The 18,650-nt window shown below is 41.0% G+C and overlaps 1 protein-coding gene across 1 annotated transcript; it reads right to left on the reverse strand.

Annotated features, from left to right (window-relative positions):
- Positions 1–4,008: 4,008 nt before the first annotated feature.
- Positions 4,009–4,571, reverse strand: LOC116889477 (receptor of activated protein C kinase 1-like). Its single transcript, XM_032890519.1, has one exon. It carries the CDS (start codon positions 4,354–4,356, stop codon positions 4,051–4,053), a length of 306 nt encoding a protein of 101 aa, XP_032746410.1. The 5' UTR covers positions 4,357–4,571; the 3' UTR covers positions 4,009–4,050.
- Between the last annotated feature and the right edge of the window lie 14,079 nt (positions 4,572–18,650).

Below are 18,650 nucleotides of genomic sequence, written 5' to 3' on the forward strand. Positions count from 1 at the left end.
TGTTAAGGCAAGCACAGTGGATAAACTTTCAGGAGAAGTTGCTGACAATTGGGAATTCTAAATTTAAATCAACAGCCAGTGCTTTTACAGGAAGAGCTTATGGTCCTTAGTGTTATGGCCCTTGGATGCTACAGTAGTTGACCTTCTGCTTCTTATCACATGTACAAACAGTACTCCCAGTCCCAGGCAGCAACTAAGCAGGTGTTGCTCTCCTTGGCAGAAGACAATCCCTCTGCCCAAATCTGGCTCAGCCTTCACAAGAAGTAGTTAGTCAAAGATGGACAACTCTTTGGGACCAATGCCCACCTAACAGGGGCTCTGAGACTGGCAGAAATTCCCAGAGACGGGTAAGTTGTGGGCACCCTAAAGTGTCCTAAGGCAGACACTACTTAATAAAAATTAAAAAAGGAGGACTTGTCAGACCCTCCTGGGCCCCATCAGTGTTTGACCCCTGCTGAGCCTTGCTGATGCATGTGGAAGGAAGCCTTTTGTTCCTAACAGAGGAATGCCCTCACCTTTCTGTTTGCCCTGAGTGGTACACCTGGGTGGTACACCTGTGCAATAACACTGTTAAATCAGTTCCTGTTTTTTGTTCCTCTTTCTTTGTTCCTGAGGGCGTAAGTCTGTTTTTCCACCGTGGTTCCTGGATTTCTCCACTCAGTGAACTTGGAGTATATATTTGGTGAACCACAGTAAAAGCTTTGGCATTCTCCTAATATGAATGACACATACTCGTATGTGTCTTTTCTTAAACCTTGTAGGCCTACGCCTGGTTCTTGGTGCCATGTTGGCATGGGCACTGACAGGGAATCTTGTCTTGTTTCTGATCTTTGAAAGTTTGACTGCGTTGTTCACAGGGGTCCTTACCATGTTGAGGAGTGTGTGTGTGTGTGTGTGTGTGTGTGTGTGTGTGTGTGTGTGTGTGTGTGTGTTGTGTTTCTGGGTCTCTAATTCCTCCACCTTGCCCAGTTGTGAATCCTCTGTCTCCTGTAATTAGAAGCTACTCAGATGAGGGATGAAAGCTGCATTGATCTATGGGTTTAAGGATAAAATCATTAGTAATTAGTTTATGCTGTGTAATTTTAGCAGCACAATAGGATTGGGTTCTCCCCTACAGTCTATAAGCCATAGATTCTTAGTTTGATAACAGTGCCAGATATGGGTTTCATCGTATGAAGTGGGACTTAGAGCCAATCAGAAAGCAGATACTTACTTCCATGATGTTTATGCCATTGTTACACGAGTGGTTATGTCTCAGCATTATTGTAGCTTCAAGGGGCCATAGACGTCTGTATATGGCCATTGATCCTCTCAGTTCTTCCAGGACATTTTATTCATGGAAGGTTGAGTTTTGTATTACATATTTTTCTCTATCAACTGGTATAACAGTGGGATTTTTTTTATTTATTTCTGTCTTTTATTCTGATGTGATGACATAGTATAACAAATGAGTCAACCTTACATTCCAGGGGTATATTTTAATTAGTCATGAAGTGCTATCATTTAAAGATATAATATTAGTTTACTCTATTTTGTTCAAGATTCCTACAGTCATTGGAATGAACTGGCCTCTCCTTTTATGTAGTCTCTCATTTATGTAGTCTGTGCTGTCCTCAGAATTATGCTGGCTCCATGGAATGAAACGGAGGGTCTTCCCTATTACCTATTTTTGGAAAGAGTTTATAAAGATCCCATGTTAACTTTTCTTTAAGCATCTAGTAGAATTCAAGTGTAAAGTTATCTGATTCATGAATTTCATGTGTGTGAGAGATTTTAAAAACTTATTAATCTAATTTCTTATCATAAATCTGTGGATATACATTGATTGTTTGACTAGCAAACTGAGTCAAAATTTATACTTTATATTTGTAGACATGTGTTAATTTATATGCCCATTCAGTCTATCAGTAGGCAACTGTTTTCAGTATTTCTGTAAGAATCTTTTTGATGTCTATAAGGGCAGTACCAATGCCCTCTCTCATTCCTTGCCTTTGTAATTTGAGGCTTCTTATTTTTGCTTGGTCAGATGATCTGAAGTTCTATCAGTCATATCTTTTAAGAGATTTTGATAGAGATTCCCAAGGCTTTCAGTGCCAGTGATTTTCAGGCTCACTGATGAATGCCTTGTACTAGTGTTGGCATTATCCTTCAACCTTCACCCAGCCAGCATCACTTCACTATGCCTTGTACTTCTTGCCTGTGCAGAGTCTTAAGGCAAACTCAAGCTGAGCTCTCAGGAGCTGTTCTCTTCTGGTCACCCACAGGCCTTCAAGAAGTCCAGTGTCACAGATTTCCAAATTCTTGTGTGGAAACTTTTCTCATGCCAAAACTTTTCTTAATATCTGATCGCCTCTGATGGTTGTTTTCAGCAAGGATCTATCAGGAAAAGGTGGTTTGTGCTGGGGAAGCCCTGTGTCATGTTAAATACCTGCACTTTCTGAGGAAAATTCCAAGGAATTATGGTGAAAATGTGACAGACAGTTCATTGGGATTAAGGCTCAGGAACCTTAGTGACTCCTGCTGTACCTCCAGGTATGGCAAGCCTCTTGGCTTTCTCTAGGATTGCTGACTGCTGTTACAGTTGTAAGACTGCTTCAGGGTTCAAGAATAAGTGTTGACAAGGAAGTTTTGGAACAACAGAGAAACTATACTTGCTAAGATGTAGTCAAATGCATGTTCTCCAGGTTGCTATGAAGTTTGGTTAATTTCTTGAGTTAAGGAAACGTCATTTCTGGCTATGTTTTCCAGTTTTCATTACTTCCACAGAGGAAGGAGTTGGGAGTGAGCATCATCTTTACTTGGCCATTTCTACTCTTTTCCTCAACTCTTTCAGTTCGGATCGAAATAACAGTGGATGTGACTTTTCTCAGTTAGTGTACCAAGAAAAACTCCCTCCTCGACCTTCTGTGCTTTCCTTTACCTCATTACAGGGGTCTTTTCAATCTCACAACTCTGTTCGGAAGGTGACACCCCCACCCCCACCCCTCATTCCTTACTTTCTTTGTTAAGGAAAGCACAGGACCACAGGGACATTGCCCAGAACAGCTATGCTTCTCCTAACACCCTTTCAGCTCCAGCCCAGCCTCTCCTCAGTCTCTGGCCTTCAGGGCTCTGTCCTGGACTCCTTGCTGGAATTCTCCAAGCTTAGACATGATGTCCTTACAGTCCCTGTGTCTCTACAGTCCCGCTGGTCCTCAGCTGGTCCTTGCAGGGTTTAAGCTTTATTTCATACCACCTGTTCCTTGTTTATCTTGGTTGCTATTCAATAAAGGCAAAGGCTTTCAAACTGGAGCCCAGAGAGCTTTGGATAGAGTGTTCATAGACATAGGATCCTGGGAAAGGCTGCAGGGGTGAAGCTTCACAGCACAGCCAATAATCGGACCTGCTGGGTTATTATCTACTTTATTAAATTTCCCAGTAAGACTTTGAAATAAAGTGCTTTTTAATAAAAGAAGCTTGAAAATTACCTTTACAAAAATAATAATTAAAAAACCCTCCATTGTTGCCAAAGACAGGGCAGATAGAATAAAAGGAGCGAAAACAAACAAACAAAACAAACAAAATCAAACAAAAACAACACAGAGGACTGTTCCATGTAGTCAGTTTAAAGCTGCGGAAGTCTTTAGTACTCTTAAAAGACAAACTTTCATACAGTTAAGGAAACTAAAACACAGAGAAGTACTTGCCTGAGGTCAGATAACAGTATGGCTGGGGTCTAACGCAGTGTTGGTAAGCAGTGGAGGCTTTTCCTATCCAGAATAGCATAGTTCTCTGCCATGGTAGTGCTTAACAGAAGATGTTAGTTCATTTTCTGTTGAACATAACCACATAATGCAATAGGTTTTAAGGTAAGTAGGTTTGATTTAGGCTCCATGATTCTGCCTAAGATAAGGAGCCTGTACTGGATAGTTTAGTGTCTACTCGACACAAACCAACATCATCTGAGAAGGATCAGGTTATAGGACATTTTCTTTCTTTCTTTTTTTTTTTATAGAAGCCAATTGCCAATTTCAGAAAGCTACTTTATTTCTAAGACTCTGCCATACACTTTTAGCAGGTACCAATAGTCACCTGCCATACTTGCACCAAGTTGTCTGTATAGCCAGCAAACAGAGTCTGGCCATCAGCAGACCAAGCCAAAGCGGTACACTGGGGTGGCTCTGCCTTGCTGCTGGTGCTGATAACCTCTTGCTTCAGTTCATCTACAATGATCTTGCCCTCCAAGTCCCAGATCTTGATACTGGGGCCAGTGGCAGCACAGAGCCAGTAGCGGTTGGGGCTGAAGCACAAGGCATTGATGATGTCTCCACCATCTAATGTGTAAAGGTGCTTGCCTTCATTGAGATCCCACAGCATAGCCTGGCCATCCTTGCCTCCAGAAGCACAGAGGGATCTATCTGGAGAGACAGTCACTGTGTTCAGATAGCCAGTGTGGCCAATGTGGTTGGTCTTTAGCTTGCAGTTAGCCAGATTCCACACCTTGACCAGCTTGTCTCATCCTCAGGAGATGATGATAGGGTTGCTGCTGTTCGGGGAGAAGCAGACACAAGACACCCATTCTGAATGACTCTCGTCTTCTCAGAAACACAATCTTTAGGCCAACAGACCAGGTGGCAAAGCCACCTGTCAAGCCTGCTGACATTTGAGTCCTAAGGTGACCCCAGAGCTCACCCACTCATTTCTCATGGAGCACAGTAATTAGTGATTGATAGGGGAACCCAGCCCATTGTAGGTGATGCCATTCCTGGGCCAGAAACTCTGGATTCTGTTAGAAAGCAGGCTGATCAAAACTGAGGTACAAGCCAGTAAATAGCACCTCTCCAAGATACCTGCATCAGCTCCTGTCTCTACATTCCTGCTCTGAGTTCCTTCAGTGATGAATGGTAATATGGAAGTGTAAACTAAGTGAATCCTTTCCCCATCAAGTTACTTTGGTAATGGCATTTCATCACAGTGATAGAAACCTCAAGACAAGGCAACAGCTGCTGATGGCCTAGAAGATGCAATACATGGCATCCAAGAAACAGGGACTCTGAATATATGTGCATGTGGCCCCTCTCTGTTCTTATGAAGCTACTGACATTCATTCAGAATCCTTTATGTCTTTGGATACATTTTACTCTTTACTCTGAATGCCATGGTGATACTAAGATTCTGTCTCTTGATATCCACAATGGAGATGCAACATGAACATAGATGAACTGTATTTAAACCATAGCACACAAAAGAATTAGTATCTTCCCAGCCTAAAGTCTTTTGAAAGACATCTCAGCACAGGCACACCCCAATCTTCTTTACTATTTCTACTGAATGTTTAGAAGATGCCACCAAATTTTCCCATGAGTACTTGTTGTAGTCAGTTTTTGCTTATATCTTAGCTATTATCTTTAAGGCTAAGTGCTATTTGGCTTGGCTTAGACTACAGAAGAACTCCTCTCCAACCTTCCTAGTCAGCAATTTATCTCTGGTCCAGTAACCTGCAGCTAAGGCTGTGTGGTTTCCATATTATCATTGGCTGTCTAGCTCTGCCCTTTTACTAGTATGTGAAAAAATATGAGTGGTAATTAAGCCAAAATGGTGTGAGGAAAACACATCTACCCAGTCATTTTTGGAGCCATCTTTGAGACCAGTTCATAGTTGAATCTATAGGATCCTGTCTCCTCTCCCTTGCCATTTTCCTCGTTCCTTCTTCCTCTTTCTGTCTCTCTCTATGTCTCTGCCTCTCTGCCTCTCTCTCTCTCTCTCTCTCTCTCTCTCTCTCTCTCTGTCTCTCTGTCTTTCCCTCCCTCTCCCCTCCCCCCTCTTCCTCTCCCCTCCCCTCCCCCTCTCCCCCCCCTTTTGAAAGAGACCCTGACAGGCCTGGCATTCACTTGCCTACATCACTGTTTTTTAATAGACTTGGGTAATAAGAAGACAAGTGTGGCTATTTCATTGTTACTGTAGATCAGGTTGTGTCTATATGCATCTGGTTGTTCTTTTCATAGCAAATGTCATTATTATAATTTTTACTATGAGTATTTTTTCTCATAAGTCTTATTTCTTGGTTATGTCATTATTTCTTTTGATTTTATTATAATTTCTTCCTCAGTCATTATTCTAAAGATGCGCTGGCTTTCATGCAAATATCATAAGTACCATGGGTGCAATAAATTGCTACACTAAAACTATATGAGCTGTTTAATTTGTTTCTCACATCTTAAAGAATTTATTTCTATAGGTGACTTTTATGAAATGTATTGTTTCAATGTAGGTATGAAAGAGGAATGTTAGTAGAATTAAACTCAAGGCCAAAAACATTCTGCCCCAAAGAAAATATCATTTGTCATTATGAATATTCTTGTTTGAGATGTATTTAGAAAAAGGAGAATTGAGCCTTATCTCTTTAGGCAATCTCAGCTTTATTAGTTGCATTGAAGGTTCTTGGTTCCCAGACCATAAGAAAAGCAAAGTAGACCCCAGGGTAAAGGAATTTTTCCTTTTTCATATTACCTTGGTTTTCTGTTTTTCTATCTTATCTTACCAGGGACCAAAACCAGCTGGCTAAAGGCAGGCTATCTGTTTGCCTTGTTCATTTCTTCTCTCTTCATGGCTGAAGCAAGAAAGGTAAGTCATTCTCTTTAACTGGCACTCACTTCAGACGCCAAAATAGGCAATGCATTAATCTTGAATTCAGTCACTTTGCCGAAGGTGTTTATCAGCTGTAGTAGTTCCCAGGTAGAACTTTTGGGGTCACGTATGTACACTATCATCTCATCTGCAAATAGTGATACTTTCACTTCTTCCTTTCTAATTTGTATCCCCTTGATCCCCTTTAGCTGACTTATTTCTCTAGCTAGAACATCAAGTACTATATTGAATAAATATGGAGAGAGTGGGCAGCTTTGTCTTGTCCTTGGTTTTAGTGGAATTCCTTTAAGTTTCTCCCCATTTAATCTGATGTTGTCTATCAACTTGCTGCATGTTGTCTTTTTGGTATTTAGGTATGTTCCTTGTATCTCTGATTTTTCTAATATTTTTATTATGAAGGGGTGTTGGATTTTATCAAAGTCTTTTTCAGTTTGTTTATACTGTGGATTATGTTGATGTATTTTCCTATGTTGAACCATCTCTGCCTATCTGGGATGAATCCTACTTGATCATGATTGATGATGTTTTTTTGTTTTTTGTTGTTGTTGTTGTGGTGGTGGTGGTGTTCTTGGATTCAGTTTGTGAGTATTTTATTGAAAATATTTGCATCAAAGTTGATAAGGAAGATGGGTCTGACATTTTTTTTTCTTGGTTGAGTCTGTGTGGTTTAGGTATCAGGGTGTATGGATAGATGGATGGATGGATGGCTAGAACTAGAAAAAAATCATCCTTAGTGAGGTAACCCAGATCCAGAAAGACAAACATGCTATTTACTCACTTGTAAGTGAATATTAGTCATAAAGTACAGTATAACCATGCTACAAATTACAGACTCAAAGAAGCTAAGTAACAAGGAGGGTCCAAGAAAGGATGCTTGAGTCTCACTGAGGAGTAATAGATTAGACATGGGAAGAGTGACAGAGGAGAGGGACTGGATGGGAGAGGGGTGTGTATGGGAACTGGAGGGATGAGGTAGGGAGAGGATGGAGAGAGTACTGGGACACACAACTGGATTGGGGTATCCACCTCTGGGAGAAGCTCAAAACTGAGGACAATAGAAACTCTTAAGAGTCTATAAGCATAACCTGAGATAAGACTCCTAGCAATGGGGGATATGAAGCCTGAACTTTCCATCTCCTGTAATCAGGTAAGACTTCCATAGGAGCAATGAGAGCATCGACCCAGCCACAAAACTTTATACTTTAGAATTTTGTCCTGCCTAGGAGATGTGCAGGGATAAGATGGAACCAAAATTGAGGGAACGGCCAATCAATGACTGGCCCAGCCCGAGGTCCACTCATGACACTATTAATAGTATTCTGCTACACTTGCAGACATGAGCCTACTATAGCTGTCATCAGAGAAGCTTCACCGAGCAACTGATAGAAACTGATACAGGGATCCACAGCCAAACTTTAAGGGGAGCTTGGGAAATCCTATGTAAGATGGGGAGAGGAAGAATTGAAGCAGCCAGAGGGGTCAAAGACATCACAAGAAAGTCTACAGAAAGAACTAACCTGGGTCTATGGGGCTCATAGATACTGACCAAGTTGACAGCCAGAGAGCATGCATGGGATGGACCTAGGTCCTCTGCACATATGTAACAATTGTGGAGCTGGGTCTTAATGTGAAACTTCTGAGGCAGGAGCAGGGTCTGTCTCTGACTGTATTGCCTGCCTTTGGATATCTTTTCCCTAACTGGACTGCCTTGTCTAGCCTCAATAAAGGAAGATGCAGCTAGTCTTACTGCAACCTGATATCTGTGGGAGGTCTTCCCTTTTCTGAGGAAAAGGGGAGGAGGGGTGGGTTGGTGAGAGGAGAGGTGAGAGGGAGGGACAGGGCAGAGGGGATGGAGGGGAAGCTATGATTGGGATGTAAAGTAACAGACTAACAACTGATTGATGCAGGACTGGGGCTAAGACAGTGATGCCAGAAAGCTCGTCTTAGCAGAACTTCTGAATTTCGCATGTCTCACTGCCTCTTTTAAACCTAAAGCCCATACTGCCATGAAGATGGGTTGGGAGTCTCTGGATCTCTTTATTTGATCTTTCCAATGTTTGCTTGTTCTTTAGTCATCATACTGGGACAGCTGACTCAGTCTGCTGAGACCCAGACTTCCTTCCTAAAACTCTGGTAATATGATCATCAGCAAGTATTCTCAAATCATGTGTCACCTTCCTAGTGACAGCTCCCTTGACTACTTACCCCTCTTCTCCCAAGTCCACCTTTACACTTTGAGTCCACTCTAGTTTTCTTTGGTGTATCTACTTCAGTGACATTACACATCTACTCCATATTAGCTAACTCAACCCCCTGAGAGTAGTGATTACTAAGAGAAGCCTTATAATAACTATGAATAAATAGTCATAGTCATTTATATCATATTTTATGTTTTTAATCATTAGAAATTAGAATGATCTTCTGTAAACTGAAGCATGAACAGGAGAGGAAGTAATTCTACCCCATGAAAAACTAAAGCACAGATTTTCTCAATGCAAAAATGAATGGTGTTTCTCCCGAAAGTTACGTCTTTCAACAAAAATTTCAATGTCAGTTGTGAGATATCTACAGATGAGGTGTTAACCAGTGAGTTCCAAGAGGCTACCAAAACAGGGAGGTTATTGCTGTTGCTTTTGGTTGGCTACTAGAACAGAGTACATGGCTCTAACACTGAAGACATGATATATTTTTGCAAAAGCACACAGATAAAAAGGCTGGACAAAAGCTGGAAGCATCTACCCCACTGGCTAGCAGTCTTAGTACTTGAATGAGTAACGCAGGCTACTGGAATAGAAAAAGCATCAATGGTCTTCCCAGCTGCAGATTCTAAGCACATAACACCGACCTTTTTGCAAGATGGTCTTACTTGTTGGAGGCAACAAAAATCTTTTGATTGGATTTGAGGCCCACTCATGGAAATAAATGTATATCTAGTATGTAAACCTGGGAATAAACTCTAACCCTGGTTATGTCACAGGCCCTAAGGCAAAACTTATTAATAATATTAGTAAGTATGCAGCCATCTGCCTTCTAAACATTTGTATTTATATCTTAGACTCTCACTGCTGTCCACCTTGGCCAGATAAACTCCTTTTTGTAGGCCAGCAGTTAATGCAAAGATGCATAACTGGTCAACATACTGATAATTACTGACTGTTGAGTGTTTAGCTCTACATGGATATATTAGTCAGCATTCTCTAGAGTAACAGTACTTAAGAATTAATTTCTCTCTCTCTCTCTCTCTCTCTCTCTCTCTCTCTCTCTCTCTCTCTCTCCATCTCTCCCTCTCTCTCTCTGTGTGTATACATATACATATACATTGCATATACATTACACACACATACACGTGTAAGTACATACATGTACCCAACAATGGATGACTATGAATGGAATGGGAGGCCACGGAATACAGGACTTGCTCATGAGGCTAGCTGTCTCAGCTGGTCTTCAGTATACACTGAAGAAATAGCCTCTAATGCCAGTGAAGTGAATAGCCTCACTTGCTGATGAGGGTGAGAATGGGCAGTCAAAGAGAGCAACTTCCTTCTTTCACTTCCTATATACAATGTAGGCTTTCCCTCATCAGAAAATGTGGTCCATACAGGTATGATAGGCATTTGGTTTTAGAACTTTCTACCAGTCAAAAAAGATGCCGACTAATAAGTCACCTTTTTTTGATCCAATTAATTCAAAAATTCCCTCCCTTCTCTACCCCTCCCAGGTGTTCACTGCATCTTACAGGACCAAAGCTTCCCCTTCCAGGCATTTTCATTGGGTTTTAGTAGTAGTTAAATGTATTGTCATAGTTGACAGACAAGGGGGGTCCGTTTTAAGTTCACATTGTTTGCTGTGTTGTTGTATTTCAGATTAGTAAGTCAATTTTAATTGGTCCTGTTGACCTCATCCAGTTCTAATTGGATGGCATACAATATTTTTTCCTGCTATAAACTTTGCTTCCCTATTTCCTGCCAAGGGTATTCTTGTTCCCCTTTTAAAGAAGTAGTGAAGCATTCGCATTTTGGTCATCCTTCTAGTCACCTTGTAATTGGTACTTGAACTACAGTCCTGTTGTTATTGCTGCTAACAGGAGAAATTTGATTTCTGATGGGTAAATTATAAACATTATCTATCTATCTATCTATCTATCTATCTATCTATCTATCTATCATCTATTTGTTTCATTTATTGTCTACCACTATCATCTTCCTAACTAGGAACCACCTATTTATAAAATTTTAGATGTTCATAAATTTTATTCATGGTCAAGATGACTTTGGAGAACATACTATCTAGAAAATATTTTCTCCACTCACAGTTTGTACTTTTTCATTATATAGCTACTATTGATCAGATGACGATATTGTGGTTAAAGTACAGTAAAACACTGTTTAGCTTTCACTCGAGCCATAGTTTGGAAAAGAAAGTAAAGATTTTTGTCCAAATTGTTCTGCCTCCATAGTGTCCTTTGATTCCTCCAACTTAACCTCGTGAGTGTGAGCCTGAGAGGGCTTAAGAGAAGTCCACAGGTTCCCCAGTTCACGGCACCATTGTGTCACCGGGGAGGTGTGTCAAGGACTTGCATTAAACAATGCATCAAACTTTCCAGAGTTTACAACATATGGCTCTCTTCACATCACCTGAGGGGTGAAGTAAAGTTCAGGGTTAGAATGCTTGCCCAGACAGTGTGCTCAAGATTCCCAGCTTGGTCTTAAATACTGTAGAAAAATAATCAGAAAATGTATGTATGTGGTAAACCAGATGGATAAGGAGAGTCAACATAATCATATCTTTATTAGGTTCAGATAATTAGGGGATAAAGGAGAGTGGTTCAAATAATGGTTATAGCCACTTGTTTATTGATTTTTCTTTGTGCTAAGAATTGAACCCAGAACTGCCATCATGCTAGATAAGTACTCTGTTCCTCAGCTACACTCCCAGTCTCTTGTGGCTAAATTTAATGTCATCTTAAATCCTATCATTTCCACAACACTAGATGATAAACGCTATACAATTAGAAAAATCATTCCTTTTCCTTTTGCCCTTCTGAATACTGGTACATAAACCAGTTTTGAAATAATTGTTAAAAATGTGCTAGTTATTACATGGAGAAGTCTTATGAACCTTTTATGACTTGTAAAAGTAGGACAATATTGATACAGTCTGTTTCAGCTCTTTCTAGATTTTCAGAGCTGATAAAGGCACTCAATGAAATCTTCATGAACAAGGAAAACTTACCAACAAAGGAACTCTGTAAAGTTAGAGCCCAGAACAGCATATTAGCAATTCCTTGAGATTAAAAGAATGCTATCAGTGCTGGCTTTACTCTCCCAGGGACAATGTTACTAGGGCCACTGCTATTCAAATCTGGTCCACATTCATTCATTTAAAAAAAGAAGAATGAGAAGCACATTTAATTCTAGCACATGTACATGTCATGGCAAAACTACTCTGTTGGAAACAGGCAAATTTGGATTTTAGAAACAAGCTTGATTTGCAAGCTTTTTTTTTTTGGGAGGAAGGAGGTTGTTTTATTTTGTTTTTATCAGTAAAGGACCGAGAAAAGTAACAAAGAAGTCAGCAAAAGTAGAAAAATGTAACATGAATTATTAGAAGGCCCAGTAAATCTGTGGTATATAATTAATTTTGGAAAGCACCGGTTCTTAGAAAATTGAAATGATATTGCCTAGAATCCAGTAATAAAGAGTAAATTCCACACCCATTAACATATTAGCATAGTAGTATCCATACTATGATTTTTTTCAAGCCTGAAATGCCAAAGGAAATTTTTCTCAGAGAAATACTCACTTTAAGAAGTTCTCAACATGCTCCACTATGTTCATAGCAGCCTTATTTACAATAGCCAGAAGCTAGAAAGAACCCAGATGTCCTTCAACAGAGGAATGGATACAGAAAATGTGGTACATCTACACAATGGGATATTACTCAGCTATCAAAAACAATGACTTTATGAAATTCATAGGCAAATGAATGGAACTAGAAAATATTCTGAGTGACATAATCAATCTCTCTCTCTCTCTCTCTCTCTCTCTCTCTCTCTCTCTCTCTCTCTCACACACACACACACACACACACACACACACACACAATCACATATGGTAATATGTTATGCACTCATTAATAAGTGGATATTAGCCCAAAAGCTCAGATTATCCAAGATACAATCCTTAGACTACATGAAGCTCATGAAGAAGGATGACCAAAGTGCAAATGCTTCAGTCCTTCTTTGAAGGGGGAACAAACATATTCATAGGAGGAGATATGGAGACAAAGTTTGGAGCAGAGACTGAAGGAACGGACATCCAGACCCAGCCCCACCTGGGGATTCAGCCCATATACATACCACCATCAAACCCAGACAATATTGCTGATGCCAAGAAGTGCATGCTGACAGGACCCTGATGTAGCTGTCTCCTGAGAAACTCTGCCAGAGCATGACAAATACAGAAGTGAATCCTAGCAGCTAACCATTGAACTGAGAATGTGCTTCCCATTGGAGGAGTTAGAAAAAGAATTGAAGGAGCTGAAGAGATTTGCACCCCCATAAGAACAACAATGCCAACCAACCAGAACTCCAAAGGACTAAACCACCATCCAGAGTACACATGGACAGACCCATGGCTCCAGCTGGATAAGTAGCAGAGGATGGACTTGTTGGACACCAAAGGGAGGAGAAGCCCTTGGTCCTGCCAAGGCTGGACCCCCAAGCATAGGGGAATGTCAGGGCAGGGAGGTGGGAAGGGGTGGGTGGTTGGGTGGGGGAAAAGGGATAAAATTTGAAATGTAAATAAAAAATATCCATTAAAAAAAGAAAAGATGTTCTCAGCACTAGGAATATGGATGATAGATAAAGCACAAAGCCCTGGGCTCAATCCATAGTCCTGAGGGGGAAAGCGGGGGACTAAAGAAGGTTTTCCACTTTCTAAGTGAGATTCAAACATTTTTCTTTGAGCCTTCCTTATAACATAGTCATAGGAGGTAGATGGAGGGAGTGAACTGGGTGGGAAGAGGGTTGAGGAGGTGAATGGGGATTTCAGGATCAGGTGTGGGGAGAGACAGGAGAGATGGCCAGATAGCCATGAGAATGAATGGAAATCTTCAGCTGACAGGGCCATGGGTTGGAGAGTATCTTCGGCGCCTGCCAAGAGACCTGGAAAAGGACCTGGGCTCCCAAGAATCAAGGGGCGAGATCTTAGCCAAGACTCTAAGCATGGGGATATGGAGCTTTAAGAGGCCACCTCTTACAGACAGAAACCCCAGTGGAGCAATAGGGACACCGATCTACCATCAAAATTTTCGACACAAAATGTATCCTTCTTACAAGAAATGCAGGCACGGGGATGGAGCAGATACTGAGGGAATGGCCAAGCACTAACCGGCCCAACTAGAGACCCATCCCATGGGCAAGCAGCAATCCCTGACACTATTAATGATACTTTGTTATGCTTGCAGACAAGAGCCTAGCATGGTTGTCCTCGGAAAGGCACCACCCAGAAGCTGACTCAGACAGATGAGAGATCCACAGCCAAACATTGAATGGAGCTTGGCGACTCTTAGGAAGAGCTGAGGGAAGAATTGCGGTACGAAGGGGATAGGAACAGGAAGACTAACAGAGTCAACTAACCTGGATCCTTGGGGGCTCTCAGAGGCTGAACCACGAATCAAAGAACATACACCCCCTATCCCGCACATATGTAGCAGATGTGCAGCTCTGTTTTCATATGGGTCACCGAACTACTGGAGCAGTTTTCTGTCTGTGGAATCCTTTCCACTAACTGGGCTGCTTTGTCTGGCCTCAGTGGGAGAAGCAATGCAGAGACTTGATGTGCCAGGATTAACACCTAGGGGGGTGCTCCACCCTTTCATAGGAGAAGGGGAGGTAGAATGGGGGGGAGGACTATGGGACTGGAACAGAAACGGGGGTGGGGGGAGAGTCATAGTGATTTGGATGTAAAGTCAACAACAACAACAACAGCAACAACAACAACAGCAACAACAACAACAGAAGCCAAAACAAAAAGCAAATGCTTTTAGTTAAAGTGGATGGTCAGGCATGTCCTTGATTTTTACAGTGAATACTGCATGGGCCTGTCACTCTCAAGAACTCATTTTTAACAGGGAGCACTGTTTAAAAAAAATCATGAGTCTGTCTACTGCCATTATGATAAAATATGAAAATATGAGTGCTATAGTTCCAATGTGGAACATTCCTGTCTCAGGAGTTTCAATGATTAGTTCCCAGTTTCCAATGATTTGGAAACCTTTAGAATCCTTGCTGCTGTGGGATAGCTAGCAGAGGTGACTTGCTGAGAGCTGGCCTTCCTGAGGATCATGGACCTCTGAAACTGGCTGAGTTCTCTGCTTCCTTCTGCGCTACAATCATCTGCAAGCTATGATGGCTATAAAATATCCTCACCATGAACATCACAATACCTTCCTGCCAGTGGCGACCTGTGAGTCAAAGCAAGTCCTTCCTCCCTCAGATTTCTTCCTTCAGGTATTTGAGACCAAAAGTAACCAACAGGAAGAGCTAGAATTAACTAAATAAGGAAAGCTACCTTTTCAGGGTTGGAGGGGTAATGCTGTCATCAGCTCTAGTGCTACCTACAACCTTGGTATAAATAGTTATCATGGCCCATGTCAAACTCAACCTGCTGTGACAGACTGCAGAGAGCAGCAACATGGACCCAAGGGGAAGCAAAGAAGCTGTCTAGTATAGGTCATATACGCTACATAAAGTACAATAGCACTATTGGGAAGCATTGAGTTTAAATATTTATACCTGTTATATATTATCAAATGTTATTGTTATGTTGTATAATTATGTGCTTTTTATAATTTTGAATGTCCATTTTTAATACCTTAACATTTCTGAAAATGGATTAGCAACAGTCAATGTTGGTGGTTTTGCATGGTCTGATTGTAGCATGTTATAATAAAGAGCTTCCAAACTAATTCATACATTTCCAGAGGAAATGTTTCATTTCTAAAGCATGGAAACTTGAAAGACCTTTTGTTAGCATGTACTGTTGTGTCTGCCTCCTGCTTTCTAGACACACAGTGCAACCCATTCAGCACTTCCTTCATGGTTCTCAACATGTCTTCTAACATACATTTTTGACAAATGAGAGACATTGAGCAAACAAATGGATCCTGGGAACACACATGTTCATTTTCTTTTATATTACTTTCATTGATATACAGGATAATTGGCTTCATTTACATGCTTTCATATACACCATTCTTTATCATAGTGATCCCCCAATGCCCTTTCTTGTCACCTATCCCCTCCTGTTGATCCCCTTTCTTACCCAATATGCCTCTTCTGTTTTCATGCCTCATGTATGTGTGTTTAATATTTGTGTAATTTGTGTATATTTAATACTTAGACTTTGTATATCAGAGAGAATGTGTTGTCATTGAGTTTGCCCTATTTTAGGTAACGTGATGATCTCTAGTTCTACTGAGTTCTTGTAAGTACATAATTCTGGTTTTTTTATTGCTATATAAAACTTCATTTCAAATACTCCATTATTGATTCTTAATAGTTCCTCCATTGGGAGTTATGTTTGCTCTTTTCCAGTTTACACACACACACACACACACACACACACACACACAGAGCCCAGAAAAAGAAATAGAGTAGAATCACACCTTAATGAAATCTTCTTTTATATCAGCTATGAGGTTGTAGGTAGGTGCAGCCTTAGTCAAAAGACCTTGAGGCATCAGTGTGTGTGTGTGTGTGTGTGTGTGTGTGTGTGTGTGTGTGAGAGAGAGAGAGAGAGAGAGAGAGAGAGAGAGAAAAATAAACATAAAAGAGGAACATTTACCTCTGGATTCCAGAGCCTCTCATCTATCTTCCAAGCTCCTACTACAGCACAGCGTCTCTCTGACCATCACTGGACACCACCACCATTCCTTCTCTACTTCTTGCCTTACTTTATCTTCTTTCCCAATCTTCCCAGTATCACTGAACTGAGAGAAAGAACCATCACAAAGTGTATGTGATGAACAGTAGTAGTTCAGTGAATATTTTTCAAGTATCCATTAAGATGATCTTTCTAAGACATTTGCTGTTCATACTAAGGGCCTATTTGAAAATATTTTTAATGGTCTGTCTCTGTTGTCCACAGAGCAAAGGTCATTGTTGTTAAACTAAAATTAGTTTGACCTAAGACACACCTGGACTTGAGTGATAAAATTTGACTCTAAGTAGCCTCTGGGCAAATCTACTATAATATATAACCCAAGTCTGTACCTCTGTAACTAAGCAACTGAGCCAAGCACATGCCAAAAGTTACCAAATTATGCTCAATCAAACACATACCAAACTGTATCAAGTGGGTAAACTTCGTATGTCATTCCCTGTCTTTCCAGTAATTGAAAGACATAGATCACTTTATTTTAAGTGGAAGTATTTGTTAAACAATCTTTGGTCTATGTTCTGTCCTGCAGGACAGTCAACAAGGGTGCAGAGGGTACCTGGAAGAGAATGGGGGACAAGAGATGCGAAGAAGTACACCCAGACAAGAGTCTGATCAAGGTAACAATTTTATTTTTTCCCAAGGCTGAATTTATACCATAACACGGGTAACAGAGGGAGGGGAGTGGGAAACATCTACACAAGCCAAGGACACAGCTCTTGTGGTCAGGCAGTTGGTTGACATCAACAAGATGTCAGAAAGGTCACAAGTTTGTCATATCATTAGGCAACCTGACTACCAGATTAGCCTTCTGCAACTGGCTGGGGATTTTCCATGAACCCAGTCATAATTAACTCTAACTATAATATTAACATCAATAATGGAAGGTTTTAAGGGCATCGCTCCCAACAGGTCTAGAACACTTGTGAGTCCTAAAATTTTCTACCCTGGTAAGTTTAGTTAAATGTGAGTAGGTTCAGTATTTCCTTTAACATTTGGAATTCACAAGCTTCTGCCTTGGCATAACAGCTACCATCTCTGTTCCTGGACCATCAGGCAATCAGATCTCTTGGAAGTGCTCAGTGCATAGTTGTAAAAGTAAAGTGGCTTTTCTATGCCCACCCTAGCTCTGAAATAGTGACATGACATGGAGACATGGCATATTTGTTAATAAGCTTCTTTCACTATAGCTGGGCAGATACTGAGCTACTCTAACCCAACTTCCCAGCCATAGGGGGAAGCTATTACCTAACCTCTTAGTCTTGCTCTGGCTGCTCCTGCTTCAACACGCTCTCCTGACAACTCTCTCATCATAACCCTATGGTGAATCCTCAGGGCCAATAGAAGTGGAAGTTTCTGGTCCTGTCATATGATGCAGACTCACATCTGGCTTTGCTGAGGCAAGATCCACAGGAGGACACATGACGTATGGAGAGAGTATAAATAGGACTCACCAGACAATGACAGTGTGCTTGCATAGCTAGCCATGCAATACTTTGTCTTCACTTCATTGAGAGAACTTTTCCTGGCATCCTGACTGATCCTGGTTTCTCCATGCTGATTAGTTGAAGGCCTGGCTGTTTCTGCTGGATCATGCCACAGCTGCTGACTCACGCTTTTTATTTTGACACTACTGAACTGGACTGCTGGTATCCTGACAATGGAGATTGAAAAAGCCCCAAAGAACTACTTCTAAACAGGTCTATATCCCCTTGTCCTATTTACAATCTTTTCTCCTGAACCTTTGGATGGTAGGCTGGAAGTGGGGTGGCAATCTAAGAATTTGTGAACCCTTAACAAAAGTAAATTAAAAAAAAATCTAAACCTATGACCGCACGCCCTCCCCCCAACATATACACCAGAGACCCTTTCACTAGAATTGGGAATCTTGCCTTTTTCTCTCCTAGTCAGATTTTGGCTGATCAATTCTTTATTATCAATTAGAGGTGATAGAAAACAATTTTTACACAATATTGAGACAAGAGATCCTTGACAATGCTATTGTCCAGACTGCAACCAGATCAACCAGCTCTCTGGGCACAGTAATCAGTACATGAATACACAGTTCTCAAACCATCC

The sequence above is a fragment of the Rattus rattus genome, chromosome 1 (genome assembly GCF_011064425.1).
Source record: "Rattus rattus isolate New Zealand chromosome 1, Rrattus_CSIRO_v1, whole genome shotgun sequence".
NCBI classification, from domain to species: Eukaryota; Metazoa; Chordata; class Mammalia; order Rodentia; family Muridae; genus Rattus; species Rattus rattus.

What these genes read in the sequence shown, in the direction of transcription:
- LOC116889477 (XM_032890519.1), bottom strand. Translation starts at nt 4,356, where the DNA reads ATGCTGTGGGATCTCAATGAAGGCAAGCACCTTTACACATTAGATGGT.